Here is an 18,772-nt window from a genome sequence, read left to right on the forward strand (position 1 = left end):
TGGGTCAACAATCAGGGGGCTTAAATTTAAAGAAATTGGGGGGAGGTTTAGAAGATATTTGAGGGGACATTTTTTTGCCCGGGGGTGGTGGGGGTCTGGATCTTACTGCCTAAAAAGGGTGGTAGAGGCAGAAACCCTCACCACATTTAAAAAGTACTTGGATATGCACTTGAAGTGCCGTAACTTGCAAGACTATGGACCAAGAGCTGGTCCTAAACTAAACCAATTCATATGATTCTATGAATTGATTTAGTTTAGGAATACAAAATCTAGCACACCGTTTACATAGAGTTACTAGTTATTCTCTAACAATCTGCTATGTTATGAGTTGAATCAAAGTAAATGAATAAATTTTGCACATTGCACTTGTGAACTGAGTATCAACAACTCTACATGTAATTTAATTGCTCTATTTAAAATACAGTTTTCTAATGATGCAGCTGACATGAAATGTTTGAATAGCTAATTTCTTAATTAACACTCAATCTTCATTTTTGACTAATACTAAGGTTCATTTTATTAGCACTTCACTTAAGAAAAATAGGCAAACTGTATATTATCATCATCATCATCATAGGCAGTCCCTCGGAATCGAGGAAGACTTGCTTCCACTGTTAGACTGAGTCCTTAGGTGGCTGAACAATCCAATACGAGAGCCACAGTCCCTGCCACAAGTGGGACAGACAGTCGTTCAGGTAGGGTGGGATAGGTTTGCCGCACATTCTTTCCGCTGCCTGCATTTGTTTTCTGCATGCACTCGTCGATGAGACTCGAGGTGCTCAGCACCCTCCTGGATGCATTTCCTCCACTTAGGGCAGTCTTTGGCCAGGGACTCCCAGGTGTCATGGATGTTGCACTTTATCAGGGAGGCTTTGAGGGTGTCCTTGTAACGTTTCCTCTGCCCACCTTTGGCTCGTTTGCCATGAAGGAGTTCCGAGTAGAGCGCTTGTTTTGGGAGTCTCGTGTCTGGCATGCGGACAATATGACCTATCCAGTGGAGCTGATCAAGTGTGGTCAGTGATTCAATGCTGGGAATGTTGGCCTGGTCGAGGACGCTAATGTTGGTGCGTCTGTCCTCCATGGGGATTTGTAGGATCGTTGGTGGTATTTCTCCAGCGACTTGAGCTGTCTACTGTAATATGATCCATGTCTCTGAGCAATACAGGAGGGCGGGTATTACTACAGCCCTGTAGACCATGAGCTTAGTGGTAGATTTGAGGGCCTGGTCTTCGAACACTCTTTTCCTCAGGCAGCCGAAGGTTGCGCTGGCGCACTGGAGGGGCGGTATTGAATCTCCTCATCAATACTAAGGTTCATTTTATTAGCACTTCAATTAAGAAAAATAGACAAGCTGTTGTACAGTGTTCTAAAGACAATTGTAAGAAATCTGCATTTACATATTCTTGGAAATTTCTGGGTTTCCTTTCAGTCTGACTGACGATGCTGCTTTTTGAATTTTCAAAGCAGTACATTCACCTATATAATGTATGAAGCATTTGTAGATGTAAGCATATATTTAGATATGTGCTTTATGAGGCTATTGTATATTTAAGTGTATGGTGAATGTTTCTCAATGTACTCAAATCTTCACAGCATTCCCATCGTTTGGTGTCTTCTGGCAAAAAAAGCTAAGGGCTCAATTTTCCCCAAAGCTTTTTTTTGGTGTACTTGAAGAGTTACGCCCTTTTTTGGGGGCCCAAGTACGGCAAACAAAATGTTCTAAGTTTCCCCATTGGATTTCTTCATTTTGGCGTGGCCTAGCCTGTCCTTTAGTTTTGGGGGTGGAGCCTTGATCTGTGCCAAAAAGATCGGGTTGCTACGGAAACCAGGCACATAATGCGAGTGAGGCTGCAAAGTGAAACATACAGCCAGCTCCCAACACATTAAAACATATTGCATCAATATTAAAATACATTGCACGAACTTAAAAACACATTAAAATATATTGTAGCAACTTACCTCCAATTACTAAAGCCACTCCTGCTCCCGAGCCCTGGCCAGAGGGCTTGCCGGTCTGCTTGCCCAGCCCGCCCCAAGCCCCTTGCCAGTGCCACTCCAGCTCCAGCTCCCCCAACCCCCCCCAGCCCTGAGTGCCTTGCCGGTCCCGGTCCCCTAGCCCTGGCCGAAGGGCTTGCCAGTCCATTCCCCCTCCTGACCCTGGCCCCGAGCGCCAAGCCTGCTCCCTCGCCCTGGCGGAAGGGCATGCCAGTCCGATCCGCCGCCCGACCCTGGCCCCGAGTGCCTTGCCAGTCTGCTCCCCCGCCCCAATCCCAAGCCGAATGGCCACCTGCCTCCCGGTCCCTGCACCTAACTAACTGGAAAGGTTTCCCCCCACCCCCTCCCTTCCCCCACAAAACCACTGCATTTCTCCCCCCACCCTCCGCCCCCCCCCCCCCCCCCCCACAGCCCCTCCCCCCCGGGCCCGCACTCCGCCCGCTCTCGCCCCCCCCCCCGCGCCCCCACTCCGCCCCCGCGCCCCCTCTCTCTTCCCCCACCTCCTCTCTTTCCCCCCCCCCCCATTTTCACGCCCCCACGCCTCTCTTTCCCCCCCCCCCCCGGCCCCTCTCTCCCCTTACCCTCCCCACGCACCTCTCCCTTCACCCCTCCGCCGCACACACCTCTCTGCTCCGATTTCCTTACCTGCGCCGATTTCTTTAACTCTCCGGAAGGTTTTTCTGCAAAGGCCTAAGCAGAACTGGAGTAACTCTCAGTTGGCCAAACTTGCCTAAATGGCCAGAATTGGTGTGGGTGGCTGATTACCCCACTTTGGCTGAAAAAAAAATCGTAACTGAGTTACGTTGGTGCAAATTGATTGGGGAAACTTTTTTTAAACTTAAGCCAAAAAAAGCAGCCGACTCCAAAAAAGCGGTGCAAATCATTGGGGAAAATTGAACCCTAAGATTCTACAGCAGCTTTAGATGAGCCACATGTAACTCAGGATTATACTTATGGACAGATAGAGATGTTTGACAAAGTGGGCACCTAATCTGCATGTTGTCTCCCCAATGTAGAGGAGACTACATAGAGACTACGCAGGGAATGCAGTAGATTACCTTGGGGAATTACATATGAATTCCTGTGTCTCAGAAATATTTGGCGGTTCTGGATAGAGGTGTGGGAAGATATGAATGGACAGGTGTTCACATGTACTTCCTCTGTCTGCTGCAGTTGAATGGGAAAGTGCTGGGGGAAAGAAGCTGAATGTTGGGTGGTGGAAGAATGAACATAAGAAATAGGAAACAGGAGTAGGCCATACGGCCCTTCGAGCCTGCTCCGCCATTCAGTAAAATCATGGCTGATCTGATCATGGACTCAGCTCCACTTCCCCGCCTGCTCCCCATAACCCCTTATCCCCTTATCATTTAAGAAACTATTTCTGTCTTAAATTTATTCAATGTCCCAGCTTCCACAGCTCTGAGACAGCGAATTCCACAGATTTACAACCCTCTGAGAGAAGAAATTTCTCCCCTTCTCTGTTTTAAATGGGCGGCCCCTTATTCTAAGATTATGCCCTCTAGTTCTCCCCCATCAATGGAAACATCCTCTCTGCATCCACCTTGTCAAGCCCCCTCATAATCTTATACATTCACCACTCATTCTTCTGAATTCCAGTGAGTAGAGGCCCAACCTACTCAACCTTTCCTCATAAGTCAACCCTCTCATTCCCAGAATCAACCGAGTGAACCTTCTCTGAACTGCCTCCAAAGCAAGTACATTCTTTTGTAAATATGGAAACAAAAACGGCACGCAGTATTCCAGGTGTGGCCTCACCAATACCTTATATAACTGTAGTAAGACTTCCCTGCTTTTATACTCTATCCCTTTTGCAATAAACCATTGATCTTCCTGATCACTTGCTGTACCTGCATACTATCCTTTTGTGTTTCATTCACAAGTACCCCCCCAGGTCCCACTGTACTGTGGCACTTTGCAATCTTTCTCCATTTAAATAATAACTTGCTCTTTGATTTTTTTTTTCTGCCAAAGTGCATGAGCTCACACTTTTCAACATTATACTCCATCTGCCAAATTTTTGCCCACTCACTTAACCTGTCTATGTCCTTTTGCAGATTTTTTGTGTCCTCCTCACACATTGCTTTTCCTCTCATCTTTGTATCGTCAGCAAATTTGGCTACGTTACACTCAGTCCCTTCTTCCAAGTTGTTAATATAGATTGTAAATAGTTGGGGTCCCAGCACTGATCCCTGCAGCACCCCACTAGTTACTGGTTGCCAACCAGAGAAAGACCCATTTATCCCGACTCTCTGTTCTCTGTTAGTTAGCCAATCCTCTAACCATGCTAATATATTATCCCCAACCCCGTGAACTTTTATCTTGTGCAGTAACCTTTTATGTGGCACCTTGTCAAATGCCTTCTGGAAGTCCAAATACACCACCTCCACTGGTTTCCCCTTATCCACCCTGTTCATTACATCCTCAAAGAATTTCAGCAAATTTGTCAAACATGACTTCCCCTTCATAAATCCATGCTGACTCTGCCTGACTGAGTTTTGCTTTTCCAAATGTCCTGCTACTGTTTCTTTAATAATGGACTCCAACATTTTCCCAACCACAGATGTTAGGCTAACTGGTCTATAGTTTCCTGCTTTTTGTCTGCCTCCTTTTTTTAAATAGGGGCGTTACATTGAACAAGGGTATCTAGAGGGAATGATCCTTCTGAAAAGAGGGAAGGAAAGGTAAAATGTGCACACTGGTGGGATTATATAAGGAGAAATATCTTCGGATAAACTGACGAATAGAAAGATTGTTGGGATGGGTGAGGATAAGGGTAACCTTGTTATCTTTGTTGGAGGAGGGAAAGGGAGTGAGGGGAGAGGCACAAACAATGGGACATACAAGGGCCTGTTATCCATTGTCTGAGGAAAGTGTCGGCTGAGAATAAAGGAGGACACTGTCCCAGACTCCTCCATCACCATCACTGGCAGGACAGACCCACCAGAGGTGTGCAGTCGAGAGGGAGTGGCCATGTGAGTCCTCAACATTGACTCCGGACCCCATGAAATCTATGGCTTCAGTTCAAGCATGGGCAAGGAAACCTCCTGCTGATTACCACCTGCCACCCTCTCATAGCTGATGAATCTGTACTCCTCCATGTTGAACACCATTTAGCACTGAGAATTTAGAAGGTGGTACAGCAAGTGATCAGGAAGGCCAATGGAATCTTGGCCTTTATTGCAAAGAGAATGGAGTATAAAAACAGGGAAGTCTAGCTACAGCTATACAGGGTATTGGTGAGGCCACACCTGGAATACTGTGTGCAGTTTTAGTTTCCATATTTATGAAAGGATATAGTTGCTTTGGAGGCAGCTCAGAGAAAGTTCACGATGTTGATTCCGGAGATGAGGGGGTTGACTTATGAGGAAAGGTTGAGTAGGTTGGGCCTCTACTCATTGGAATTCAGAAGAATGAGAGGTGATCTTATCGAAACGTATAAGATTATGAGAGGGCTTGACAAGGTGGATGCAGAGAGGATGCTTCCATTGATGGGGGAGACTAGAACTAGAGGACATGATCTTAGAATAAGGGACCACCCATTTAAAACTGAGATGAGAAATTTCTTCTCTGAGGGTTGTAAACCTGTAGAATTTGCTGCCTCAGAGAGCTGTGGAATCTGGGACATTGAATAAATTTAAGACAGAAATAGACAGTTTCTTAAACGATAATGGGTTATGGGGAGCAGGCAGGAAAGTGGAGCTGAGTCCATGATCAGATCAGCAATCATCTTATTGAATGGCGGAGCAGGCTCGAGGACCGTATGGCCTACTCCTGTTCCTATTTCTTATGTTCTTTGTTAATTGCTAGGACATAGAATGCACTCTGGGTGGGGGACTTCAATGTCCATCATCAAGAGTGGCTCAGCACCACTACTGACCGAGCTGACCGAGTCCTGAAGGACATAGCTGCCAGACTGGGTCTGCGGCAGATGGTGCGATAACCAACACGAGGGAACCTAGAAGGACAAAGGCAGCAAGTTACACACCATCCTGACTTGGAAATATATCGTCGTTCCTTCATCGTTGCTGGGTCAAAATCCAAAATTAAGCACAGTGGGAGTACCTTTACCACAAGGTCTGCAGTGGTTCAAGAAGGTGGCTCACCACCAATTTCCCGAGGACAATTAGGGATGGGCAATAAATGCTGGCCTTGCCAGCGATGCCCACATCCCAGGAATAAAACAAAATTTCAGAAGTACTGGTGTGAAAGTGGAGTAATCAGTACAGATGTGAAGGAGACCCTGAATGGGGAAAAGGTTACAGACAGCAGAGTGAGAAGACATGCATATCAGGTAATTCTGGGAATCACTGGGCTTTGATTGCCAGAGATTGAGACAGAAATAATTGAGATAGACCATGCAAAGATGATGGATGGGGTGAATATAAGAAGCATAGTTAACAAATTCTCAAGACTAGAGCAAAACCAGGAACCAACACACTGATCTTTGTAATAGAGAAAGAGATCAGGATGGAGTCTGAGTAGGATTAGAACTAGAAGTATTCCACATATCCTGCAAAAGTTAGACTTGACTCTGACCCATGCGAGTTCTCATAGTGACACTTTTCTGCTGGAGGAATTGAGTGGATTTAAAAGCAACGTTGTTCAAGATCAGCCAGGCAGAGAAACGTTGTGTTGATGGGGACTAGTTAGGGTTGTTCAAGAAAGAAGCAGAAGTTCTGAGACCATCCTAGTGAAAGACAGAGGTGTAGAGAGACAGAATATCTGTGGTGAAAAGGAAATGATGCAGAAGAATCATAAATGTAGGTGGGTAGAGATTGGACAAGGGAAAAAGAATCGTCAAGAAAACAGGAAGTTTAGTGGGACAGGTTGTAACAGTTAGTCTGTCAGGGACACACTTCTGTTGATGTATCCTGGGAAGCAGATAGAACCTGGCCACAACTAGATAGAGCTATTTCTGTCAAATTACAATATTTATTTTTGTATTATTTATAATGGTGTTGCTTGCTGGATAGTTTACACAAACTCCCAATGTATTTCTTTATTCAGTCAGCCTCTAATTGTCACTGGAGGCAAAGCAAGACAGGTTTACTGATCTACAATTCACTCCAATGGATAATCTTTGGTGATCAGCGGCAAAATGATGGCCCTTGCCGCTGACCTCGAAGAAAGCTGCTCACTAAGATCTAGCGATCTCTGTGGCGTCGATTTCACTTTTCCTGAAGTTAATTTGAATCTGATGCAAAGTCTAGGGGATCTCCAGCGCCCAGCAACAGTGATGCCATCAAGCTGGCTAAGCAGCCAATCGCATTGAAGGATTCTCACAGACAGCAAATGAAGTAAAATGCACTGATTTTCCTTCACTTTTTAATCATTTTACAGAGAGCAAAATAAAGGTTGGGTCACACAGATGGGATTTTTAGAAGCTGAAATATCATAACCAAACATTAAAAAAAATTATTAAAAACCATGAATTTTTATCATAATGAAAAAATCTGACATTCCCCAAACATAAAATTTATTTTTCAGGGCCAGAATGGTTGTTCAGTAATTATGACTCCATACACCATTAAAAACCCAGTTACACCTCATTCAACAAGGCTTAACTTTTTCAGGGGTTTTTAATAGCGACATTCCAGCGTAAAAGGGGACGTTTTCGTCAGGTCAGTGATTGTCGGCTCCAGGGAATGATTGACAGAAACTTATGGATTTACGCATTTAACTGCACATGTTACTCCAGAAGTTGCTGTCAGTTTCACAGTTGTAATGACGGCGAATGTTGACAGTTTCACCATCATTACAACAGTAAATTCCGGGCCAGTGATTATTGATGAAGCAATCTTCCTATTAAGCCAGATGAGGGGTGACAAATTATTAAGTTAGATGCACAAGTAGCGAATGTGATTTGTAATACCTTTTAGGGCACAGCATCTGTTTGTGTCATTCTAGGATGTGATTGTTACTGACTAAATTATCATTTGGCAAACCTTTAAGAATTTAGTATAACTGGTTGTTTATCATTGCAATATTTCTATGGAATAAGTCACAAAGAAATCATAACTTTTATTTAGTTTCCTGACTGCTATTTCAGTATAGCTTTAGTTTTGTTGTAACTTCTTCCAAAAATGAATAATACCAATTTGATTTACATTTAAATAATTCAAGGCATTGATCTTTTGACTCTTCTGCTTTAGCAGCATTTGAGAGTTGGAGCTGATCAAATGTAATGTCTGGGTGGATGAGAACTGCTTCAGTCACAAAATGTTTTATAGGTTGGGTTCTCTACTGGGAGAGGATATTTATTTTCCCACCGTGTATTCTGAACTGCCTTGTAAGTGAAATAGACCATGGGGGTCACTATAGGAATTTTACTCTTGACATGTCCATATCTCTGCAATCCTCTCGATCTGCACTTCCCCCAACCCCCATGCATGCACGCACACACACACACTTTGGCCTCTTGCGTATCCCTCCCTCCCTTTGCATCAGTATTGCCAGCTGTAACTTTAGCTGTCTTGGAATTCCTTTCTTAAACCCCTCTGCATCACCACCACCTCCTTTTTTAAGACCTTTCTTAAAACCCATCTCTTTGGTCAGGAAATTCAAGTTGTGGTGGTGAAAATCTATTGCATCCAGAGACCTAATCAGGACAGTATATTTTACACTTTGTTTCACTGTAGCAGTTTGTACTTTTGCTTTGTACTAGTCAGAATCATGCAAATATTCTTGTCATTTTACAGCACTTCTGTTCATTGTAAAATATTCTTGTAATATAATGTGGCAGTGAAATGTTTCTTTTTCCAAGTCATGTTCAATACTTTAGAAATATGTTTGCAAAGATGAATATCATTATCTGACTATAAATATTTTATCTGAACAGCAACAAAGCCAGTACCGTAAGAAGCTGTTTGAGGCCTCTCATTCATTGCGTGCCATGACATTTGGTCAAGATCGCTACAAACGACGCTACTGGGTACTTCCCCAGTGTGGAGGTGTGTTTGTTGAAGGCATGGAAAGTGCAGAAGGTAAAGTCTTGCAAGCTTCTCTTCACTACACGTCAAAACCTGCTCCGGGTTCCTAGAAGTAATCTTATTGCAATAGCATCTGAAATGTTTGTAAATTTAATTTAGCATGTTATAATCAAACTAAGATGATAAATTAGAGAAACCTCTAATCTTATCTTGTTGCAGATAGAAAGAACGTAATTAAGTGTTTTTTTAATGAGGATACTTTCGCTTTGATGAAGGGCATGCACCCGTGGCTTTTACTGCCCAGTTTCTTCTATTACTATATCCTTCCAAGTCTTAGTATCATCAGAGAATGGCTAGATCATTCTCAATACACCTGTTTGGTCAGATGCCAAGAGGTATGCAACACGACATGGTAAGGGCAGCTTGTCTCTCTTTCTTTGGATTTTGCTTTTGTTTCTGTCCACTCCGCACCCTGCCCTGCCGTAGCAAGCTGTTTAACCTCCGTTCACTGCATTCCTATGACTTAAACATCAAGCTGAGCAAGGTAGTATTGACCATTTTGATCTCACAGAAATATTTAATTTGCATTTTGATTCTTTAAATAGAATTTAGAAAAACCATCAAATTTATTTAACAAATTCTTGAATTATTGAGTCATGACAGTACTAGGAAATAAAGTACATTTATAGCACCAAAATGAGGTAGTTGTCTCAGTCCATTGTAAACTATTGACACAGTAATGCTTGTTGAAGCAAATGCTATTTTTTAAAAATAAAAGTAAATTTGTTTTTCTTGAATGGTTTGACACCTTGCATGCAAAAAGCTTATCAAACATTTTTTACTTCTAAGATTTCACATCTCGGAAACATCTCAAAGTATTTCACATACAATTAATTATTTTCAAATGCACTGATGGTTAACATAGAAACATAGAAAATAGGTGGAGGAGTAGGCCATTCGGCCCTTCTAGCCTGCACCGCCATTCAATGAGTTCATGGCTGAACATGCAACTTCAGTACCCCATTCCTGCTTTCTCGCCATACCTCTTGATCCCCCTAGTAGTAAGGACTACATCTAACTCCTTTTTGAATATATTTAGTGAATTGGCCTCAACAACTTTCTGTGGTAGAGAATTCCACAGGTTCACCACTCTCTGGGTGAAGAAGTTTCTCCTCATCTCAGTCCTAAATGGCTTACCCCTTATCCTTAGACTGTGACCTCTGGTTCTGGACTTCCCCAACATTGGGAACATTCTTCCTGCATCTAACCTGTCTAAACCCGTCAGAATTTTAAACGTTTCTTTGAGATCCCCTCTCATTCTTCTGAACTCCAGTGAATACAAGCCCAGTTGATCCAGTCTTTCTTGATATGTCAGTCCCGCCATCCCGGGAATCAGTCTGGTGAACCTTCACTGCACTCCCTCAATAGCAAGAATGTCCTTCCTCAAGTTAGGAGACCAAAACTGTACACAATACTCCAGGTGTGGCCTCACCAAGGCCCTGTACAACTGTAGCAACACCTCCCTGCCCCTGTACTCAAATCCCCTCGCTATGAAGGCCAACATGCCATTTGCTTTCTTAACTGCCTGCTGTATCTGCATGCCAACCTTCAATGACTGATGTACCATGACACCCAGGTCTCGTTGCACCTCCCCTTTTCCTAATCTGTCACCATTCAGATAATAGTCTGTGTCTCTGTTTTACCACCAAAGTGGATAACCTCACATTTATCCACATTATACTTCATCTGCCATGCATTTGCCCACTCACCTAACCTATCCAAGTCACTCTGCAGCCTCATAGCATCCTCCTTACAGCTCACACTGCCACCCAACTTAGTGTCATCCGCAAATTTGGAGAGACTACATTTAATCCCCTCGTCTAAATCATTAATGTACAATGTAAACAGATGGGGCCCCAGCACAGAACCTTGCGGTACCCTACTAGTCACTGCCTGCCATTCTGAAAAGTACCCATTTACTCCTACTCTTTGCTTCCTGTCTGACAACCAGTTCTCAATCCATGTCAGCACACTACCCCCAATCCCATGTGCTTTAACTTTGCACATTAATCTCTTGTGTGGGACCTTGTCGAAAGCCTTCTGAAAGTCCAAATATACCACATCGACTGGTTCTCCCTTGTCCACTCTACTGGAAACATCCTCAAAAAATTCCAGAAGATTTGTCAAGCATGATTTCCCTTTCACAAATCCATGCTGACTTGGACCTATCATGTCACCTCTTTCCAAATGCGCTGCTATGACATCCTTAATAATTGATTCCATCATTTTACCCACTACTGATGTCAGGCTGACCGGTCTATAATTCCCTGTTTTCTCTCTCCCTCCTTTTTTAAAAAGTGGCGTTATATTGGCTACCCTCCACTCTATAGGAATTGATCCAGAGTCGATGGAATGTTGGAAAATGACTGTCAATACATCCGCTATTTCCAAGGCCGCCTCCTTAAGTACTCTGGGATGCAGTCCATCAGGCCCTGGGGATTTATCGGCCTTCAATCCCATCAATTTCCCCAACACAATTTCCCGACTAATAAGGATTTCCCTCAGTTCCTCCTCCTTACTAGACCCTCTGACCCCTTTTATATCCGGAAGGTTGTTTGTGTCCTCCTTAGTGAATACCGAACGAAAGTACTTGTTCAATTGGTCTGCCATTTCTTTGTTCCCCGTTATGACTTCCCCTGATTCTGACTGCAGGGGACCTATGTTTGTCTTTACTGTGTAAGAACATGCAACAGCCATATTGCACAGAACAAGATCCCACAAACAACACAATGAAATTAATAACTACTTAACCTGTTTATAGTGGTGTTGGTTGGAGGAGAAATGTTGGACATGAGACCAGGAAAATGTGTGCTCCTATTGACATTGACCTGGTTCACTGGGACAGACATATGGGGCATTGGTTTAGAATCTCATGGAAGGATGGCACCTCCAACATTACTACATTTTGTGTCCTGAAGTCCAGGAGCAAGGCTTAAACCTACCATCTTCCAATGCCAAGATTCAATACCCTGAACCAAGCTGATACTTTTCAGTGTCATTACATTTTTGAAAATAGACGAATATGGAGTAAAGTTATTCGTTCAAAGTCATAATTGCCTTTCTTTCATTCAGTTAGCATCATCATCATCATAGGCAGTCCCTCGGAATCAAGGAAGACTTGCTTCCATCCCCAAAATGAGTTCTTAGGTGGCTGAATAGTCCAATACGAGAACCATAGTCTCTGTCACAGGTGGGACAGATAGTGGTTGAGGGAAAGGGTGGGTGGGACTGGTTTGCCGCATGCTCTTTCCGCTGCCTGCACTTGATTTCTGCATGCTCTCGGTGATGAGACTTGAGGTGTTCAGCGCCCTCCCGGATACATTTCCTCCACTTAGGGCGGTCTTTGGCCAGGGACTCCCAGGTGTCAGTGGGGATGTTGCACTTTATCAGGGAGGCTCTGAGGTTGTCCTTGTAACGTTTCCTCTGCCCACCTTTGGCTCGTTTGCCGTGAAGCAGTTCCGAGTAGAGCGCTTGCTTTGGGAGTCTCATGTCTGGCATGCGAACAATGTGGCCTGCCCAGCGGAGCTGATCAAGTGTGGTCAGTGCTTCAATGCTGGGTATGTTGGCCTGGTCAAGGACGCTAATGTTGGTGCATCTGTCCTACCAAGGGATTTGTAGGATCTTGCGGAAACATCGTTGGTGTTATTTCTCCAGCGACTTGAGGTGTCTACTGGACATGGTCCATGTCTCTGAGCCATACAGGAGGGCGGGTATTACTACAGCCCTGGAGACCATGAGCTTGGTGGCAGTTTTGAGGGCCTGGTCTTCAAACACTCTTTTCTTCAGGCGGCCAGAGGCTGCACAAATGCACTGGAGGTGGTATTGAATCTTGTCGTCAATGTCTGCTCTTGTTGATGAGAGGCTCCCGAGATATGGGAAATGGTCCACGTTGTCCAGGGCTGTGCCATGGATCTTGATGACTGGGGGGCAGTGCCGTACGGCAAGGACAGGCTGGTGGAGGACCTTTGTCTTACGGATGTTTAGAATAAGGCCCATGCTTTTGTACGCCTCAGTAAATACGTTGACTTGGAGTTCAGCCTCTGTGTGCGCAGACGCAGGCGTTGTCCGCGTACTGTAGCTCGACGACAGAGATTGGAGTGATCTTGGACCTGGCCTGGAGACGGCGAAGGTTGAACAGATTCCCACTGGTTCTGTAGTTTAATTCCACTCATCATCTTATTCCTAGTTAATGAGGAGTGGATGAGAGGGATTGGGCATTCTTTTTACTTAATACGATACTTTAGTCAGGTGATCTTCCCCATTTCACTGTATATGTGACCTTATTCTGATTCACACATTCAATGTTTTGTTGTCAGTAACCGCTCTTTGTTTCCTTGTCTAAGTAGACAAGGAAACATTTGGCCTTTTGGTTGTAAATGCTGCATTTTATATATTCGTTAATAATAAATATTTTCCCTAGACACTATGGGTGAGGAATTGGGCTCAGTAGCGCTGTTTTTTGGGCGCTCCGAGTGTCGTTCGGGTTCCAAAATGGCATCCGCAGCACGCATGCAGACTTCTGACGCGAAGCGAGCCAGACGACATCTTGGTAACAGGGTTAGCATGCGCGCACTTAATGCCTCACTGGGAGCATGCGGAACAGGCAGATCATGACGTCAGTCAGTGTGCAACGCTGATTTGATGCCAATGGTGCCATTTTTGGAACTCCACACTCCAGCCGACATCCTCTCTTAACCATGCACAGCTGAACATGCATTAAACAGCATGAAGGATCTCCCAAACCAGTACTAATTAAAAGGATCATCAACTACTTACAGCTTAGTTGCAGGTTGATTTCTTCTGGCTGTTGCTACAATTCTACATCCTTTTTGGTGCTTTCCACCATTGTTTCAAATTTCAAAAGTCTACAGGGAGTGGTGCTGAAGGACTTTTTGCTGACTCCAAGGCTTCTGCACAACCCAGTTGCTCCCAGACATGGGTGCACTCGTAGGACTCCCTCTTAGAACGATAAGCAAATGCCACGCAGAGCAGGACAAGCTGCTAGAGGAGGGACGAAAAGGAGGAATAGGTGGAAGAGGAAGAGAGAATGCAAGCAAGGGCTGCATGGGCTGTATGTGAAGAACTAATTCCAGTAACCTTCACCCCAATTCCCCATTCACCAACAATCCTTAACCTTTCTTCTGTCACTGCCCATCACATCGTCCTCTTGGCCACAATTGAAAAATAAAAGGCAGCGCAAAATAAACATTGCAAACCACATTTATGAATTCAAACGTGCCGTATTGCATACAAACTTAATCTAATCACCCTTGTGCATTCCTTTCATGCCTGTCTTCCATGTGCCTTTCCCTGTCCTATTCCCCCTACAAAATGCTACCCCAATGGTTGCAGAATGGCTTTGAAAGGCTGCTGACTTTTAGTGGAGGACACTGCAGACAGCCTTGCAAGACAACCTCGAGCAGCTCTGGGCCTAGAAGGCCCGGCTGCGGACTGCACCATCTCGGCATGTGTGGCAGCAGTCTGGGCTGGCTGGCAGCTAATAAAGGAAAGCATTCCATATGCCTTTTTAACTACCTTATTTACCTTATTGACCTGTCCTGCTACCTTTAAGGATCTGTGGACATACACTCCAAGGTCCTTCTGTTCCTCAACACCACTCAGTATCCTCCCATTTATTGTGTATTCCCTTGCCTTGTTGCACCTCCCCAAATGCATTACCTCACATTTTTCCGGATTGAATTCCATTTGCCACTTTTCTGCCCAACTGTTCATCGATATCTTCTAGCAGTCTAAAGCTTTCCTCCTCACTGTCAACCATACGGCCAGTTTTTGTATGATCTGCAAATTTCTTTATCATGCCCCTACATTTTAATTCTAAATCATTAATACATACTACAAAAAGTAAGGGACTGAGTACTGAGCCTTGTGGAACCCCACTGGAGACAGCCTTCCAGTCAAAAAACTCCCCTCAACCATTACCAATTGCTTCCTGCCACTGAGCCAATTTTGGATCCAATTTGCCACTCTCCCTTGGATCCCATGGGCTTTTACTTTTTTGATCAGCCTACCATGTGGGACCTTGTTAAAATCCATGTAAACTACATCAAACGTACTGCCCTCATCGACCCTCCTTGTTACCTCTTCAAAGAACTCAATTAAGTTAGTCAGACACGACCTTTTATTAACAAATCCATGCTGACTGTCCTTGATTAATCTGTATCTTTCTAAATGAAGGTTTATACTGTCCCTCAAAATTGATTCCAGTAATTTGCCCACCACGAGGTTAAACTAACTGGCCTGTAATTGCTCCCTTTTTGAACAAAGGTGTTAGCAGTTCTCCAATCCTCTGGCACCACTCCTGTAGCCAGGGAGGATTGGTCAATGATGGTCAGAGTCTCTGCAATTTCCTCCCTTTTAATAGCCTCGGATATATTTTGTCCGGTCCTGGTGATTTGTCTACTTTCAAGGATACTAAACCCCTTAATACTTCCTCTCTTACTATGTTTATCCCGTTCCATATTTCACCATCTTCCTCCTGAACATCAGCACCGTCCCCCTCTTTTGTGAAGACAACTGAAAAGTATTCATTTAGTAACTTACCCACATCCTCCATGTCCACACATAGATCACCATTTTGGTCTCTAATGTAATTGTAAAACATTTTCTTTGATTCTACTTGCCAGTATTTTTTCATGCCCTCAGTTTGCTTTCCTAATTTCCTTCTTAATTTCACCACTGCACTTTCTATGCTCTTCTAGACTTTCTGCAGTATTGAGCCCACGATATCTGATATAGGCTTCCCTTTTTTGCCTTACCTTACCCTGTACCTTGTCATCTAGGGGTCTCTAAGTTTGGCAGTTCTACCCTTTATCCTTTGTGGGATCATCTTTACCCTGAACTCCATGTGCCTCCCACTGCTCTGGCACTGATTTACCTTCAAGTAACTGTTTCCATTCCACTTTTGCTAAATCATTCATCAGCCTAGTAAAATTGGCCTTCCCCCAATTTAAAACCCTTACTCCTGTTTTTTCTTTATCCTTATCCACAATTATGCTAAAATTAACTAAATTATGATCACTACCACAGAAATGCTCACCCACTGATACTCCTTCCACCTGCCAAGCTTCATTCCTTAACGCTAAATCCAGAATTGCTCCCCCTCATTAAGCTAGCTACGTATTAGCTTAAAAAAAAGTTCTCCAGAATGCATTTTAGGAATTCTGTGTCCCCTGTACCTTTTACACTGATAGTATCCCAGTTAATATTAGGGTAATTGAAATCCTCCACTATTACTGCCCTATTGTTTTTGTACTTGTCAGAAATTTGCCTACAGATTTGCTCTTCTATTTCCCTTGGACTGTTTGGGGGTGTATAGTACATTCCCAGCAGTGTGATCGCCCCTTTTTTGTTTTTCAGTTCAACCCATATGGCCTCATTTGATGATCCTTCCAACATATCATCCCATCTCACAGCTATAATTGTTTCTTTAATCAATACTGCGAGCCCCCTCCTTTTTTTATCCCATTTTCTATCCTGCATGAAAACCCTGTAACCAGGAATGTTGAGCTGTTATTCCTGCCCTTTTAGCCATGTCTCAGTAATAGCTATAATATCATAATCCCACGTGTCTATCTGTGCCCTTAGCTCCTTATTCCCTGGCCTCCTTGCTTTAAAGTATATACCATTTAGCATTGCCAAACTGCCTTGTTGTCTATTTTCTAGCCTTTGTTTCCTCTGCCTTCCAAACTCGCTTACTGATTTTCTGCCATCCATTTCCAGCTTGGCTTTTCTCCTTTTTGACAATGCGCTCATGTTCCCATCCCCCTGCCAAGCTAGTTTAAACCATCCCCAACAGCACTCGCAAAACCCGCTGCGAGGATATTGGTCCCGGCTCTGTTGAGATGCAACCCGTCTGGCTTGTACAGGTCCCATCTCCCCCAGAAATGGTCCCAATGCCTCAGGATTCTAAAGCCCTCCCTCCTGCACCATCTCTCCAGCCACATAGTCATTCGTCCTATCCTCCTATTTCTGTACTCACTCGCACGTGGTACCGGGAGTAATCTGGAGATTACTGCCTTTTGGGTCTTGCTTTTTAATCCTAGCTCCCTAAAATCTGCCTGAAGGACCTCATCCCTCTTTCTATCTATGTCATTGTTACTGATATGGACCATGACCTCTGGCTGTTCACCCTCCTCCCTCAGAATGTCCTGCAGCCGCTCAGTGACATCCTTGACCCTGGCACCAGGGAGGAAATATACCATCCTGGAGTCATGTCTGCGGCCACCTAACTATCGAATTCCCTACCACTATTGCTCTCCCAGTCTTCTTCCTCACCCCTGTGCAGCTAAGCCACCCGTGGTGCCGTGGACTTGGCTCTGGCTGCACTCCCCAGAACAGAATACTGGTTGGAGAGCGAGATGCACTCAGAGTACTCCTGCACTACCTGACTGGTGGCCCTCTTCTGTCTGGTGGTCACCCATTTCCTCTCTGCCTGCACTCTTAAGCTGTGGGGTGTCCACCTCTTTAAAAACGTGCTAGCCACGAATTTTTCAGCCTCGCGAATGCACTCCAGGGACTCCAGCTGCCACTCAAGCTCCGAACCATGGATCTCAAGCTGCCATAGCTGGTGACACTTCCTACACGTGGTCATCCAGACCATGAGAAGTGTCCAGGACTTCCCACATGGCACAGAATGTGCATTCCACGGGACTGAGCTGCCCTGCCATGCCTCTTATTTAATAGACTGAACTAACTTAGCAGAAATAAACTTAAAAATTAACAAAAAACACTCACCAGCTACTCACCAATCAGCTCTTTTCCCTGTGCCGACGTCATTTTTTCTACTCTGACGTTACTCTTTCGAATTTTGCCTCTGTTGAGTTGCTCTCGCTCTGCTCCCGCTCTGATCTCGCCCAGGTCCGCTGCCTCCTCCGGTCTCGGGCCTGCACTCTACCACCACTGACGCTCTCGCTCTGCTCCTGCTCTGGTCTCGCCCAGGTCCGCTGGGTAGAGATTGTTGGTAGGTGAGTGATGGGGGTGTGGTGAATTGAACAGTGGCTGAGGCTAGTGGTGCAGTTGGTAGGATATGGCATTTGAAGATGCATTCACTGACCTTGACCGCTCGTGTGAGGTCATTAAACTTCTTGCAGCACTGCATCACGGTCCTCGGAGCTAAACTTCAGGCACCGACCTCCATGGCTATCTGCTCCCACTGCCTCTCACCATGTGTCTGGAGGTCCTACTGGTCCCCGCGGATATAGGACATCGTTCCTCCTTTTCACCTCCTCCACGAAGACCTCCAGTGCAGCGTCGGAAAACCTTGGTTTACGCTCCCTCCTACGGTCAGCCATTGTTCTTTGTTGCACAGCACTATTTCGAATGACATCAGCACCTCCAGCAGGCACAATGCATCTTCCCTTTAAGAATTGCAGCCTAGCTCTAAGTAGTGCTAGCAATTAACGGTATTAGGCCCCATGTTGATGGGAGCAGCCAATGAACAGCGTGTTTAGAGTGGCTGCACACAGAAATCTTGTTAATGAGCAAGCAACACGAAGATGCCGTGCTGCCTGCATTACATTGAACGGGCACGGTGTATTCACATACCCTGATCCCCATGCCCATATTCATTTTTTTTTCAAAAGTTTTCTAGGCTTTGACATTTCAAAAAGTTAATCGTGTAATCTTTTCAGTGGATGTGGTTTATTTTTGTGTTTTTGTATTGTCCTACTGGGACCTACTTTGTGTGGGTCAATTCTAGTTGACTCATCCTCAGCCTTTGATCATTGTAAGGTCTTAGTTTCAATATC

At 44.6% G+C, this 18,772-nt stretch overlaps 1 protein-coding gene across 11 annotated transcripts in view; it reads left to right on the forward strand.

Annotated features, from left to right (window-relative positions):
- LOC139259802 (bromodomain adjacent to zinc finger domain protein 2B-like) overlaps positions 1–18,772 on the forward strand; it is a 441,395-nt gene that overhangs the window by 346,656 nt on the left and 75,967 nt on the right. For all 11 annotated transcript variants that reach the window (XM_070875573.1, XM_070875574.1, XM_070875583.1 and 8 more), the window contains one exon: positions 8,855–8,999. In XM_070875573.1, coding sequence (XP_070731674.1) covers positions 8,855–8,999 — 145 coding nt within the window. The remainder of the gene's footprint in view (positions 1–8,854; positions 9,000–18,772) is intronic.

The sequence above is a fragment of the Pristiophorus japonicus genome, chromosome 3 (assembly GCF_044704955.1).
Source record: "Pristiophorus japonicus isolate sPriJap1 chromosome 3, sPriJap1.hap1, whole genome shotgun sequence".
Lineage (NCBI taxonomy): Eukaryota > Metazoa > Chordata > Chondrichthyes > Pristiophoridae > Pristiophorus > Pristiophorus japonicus.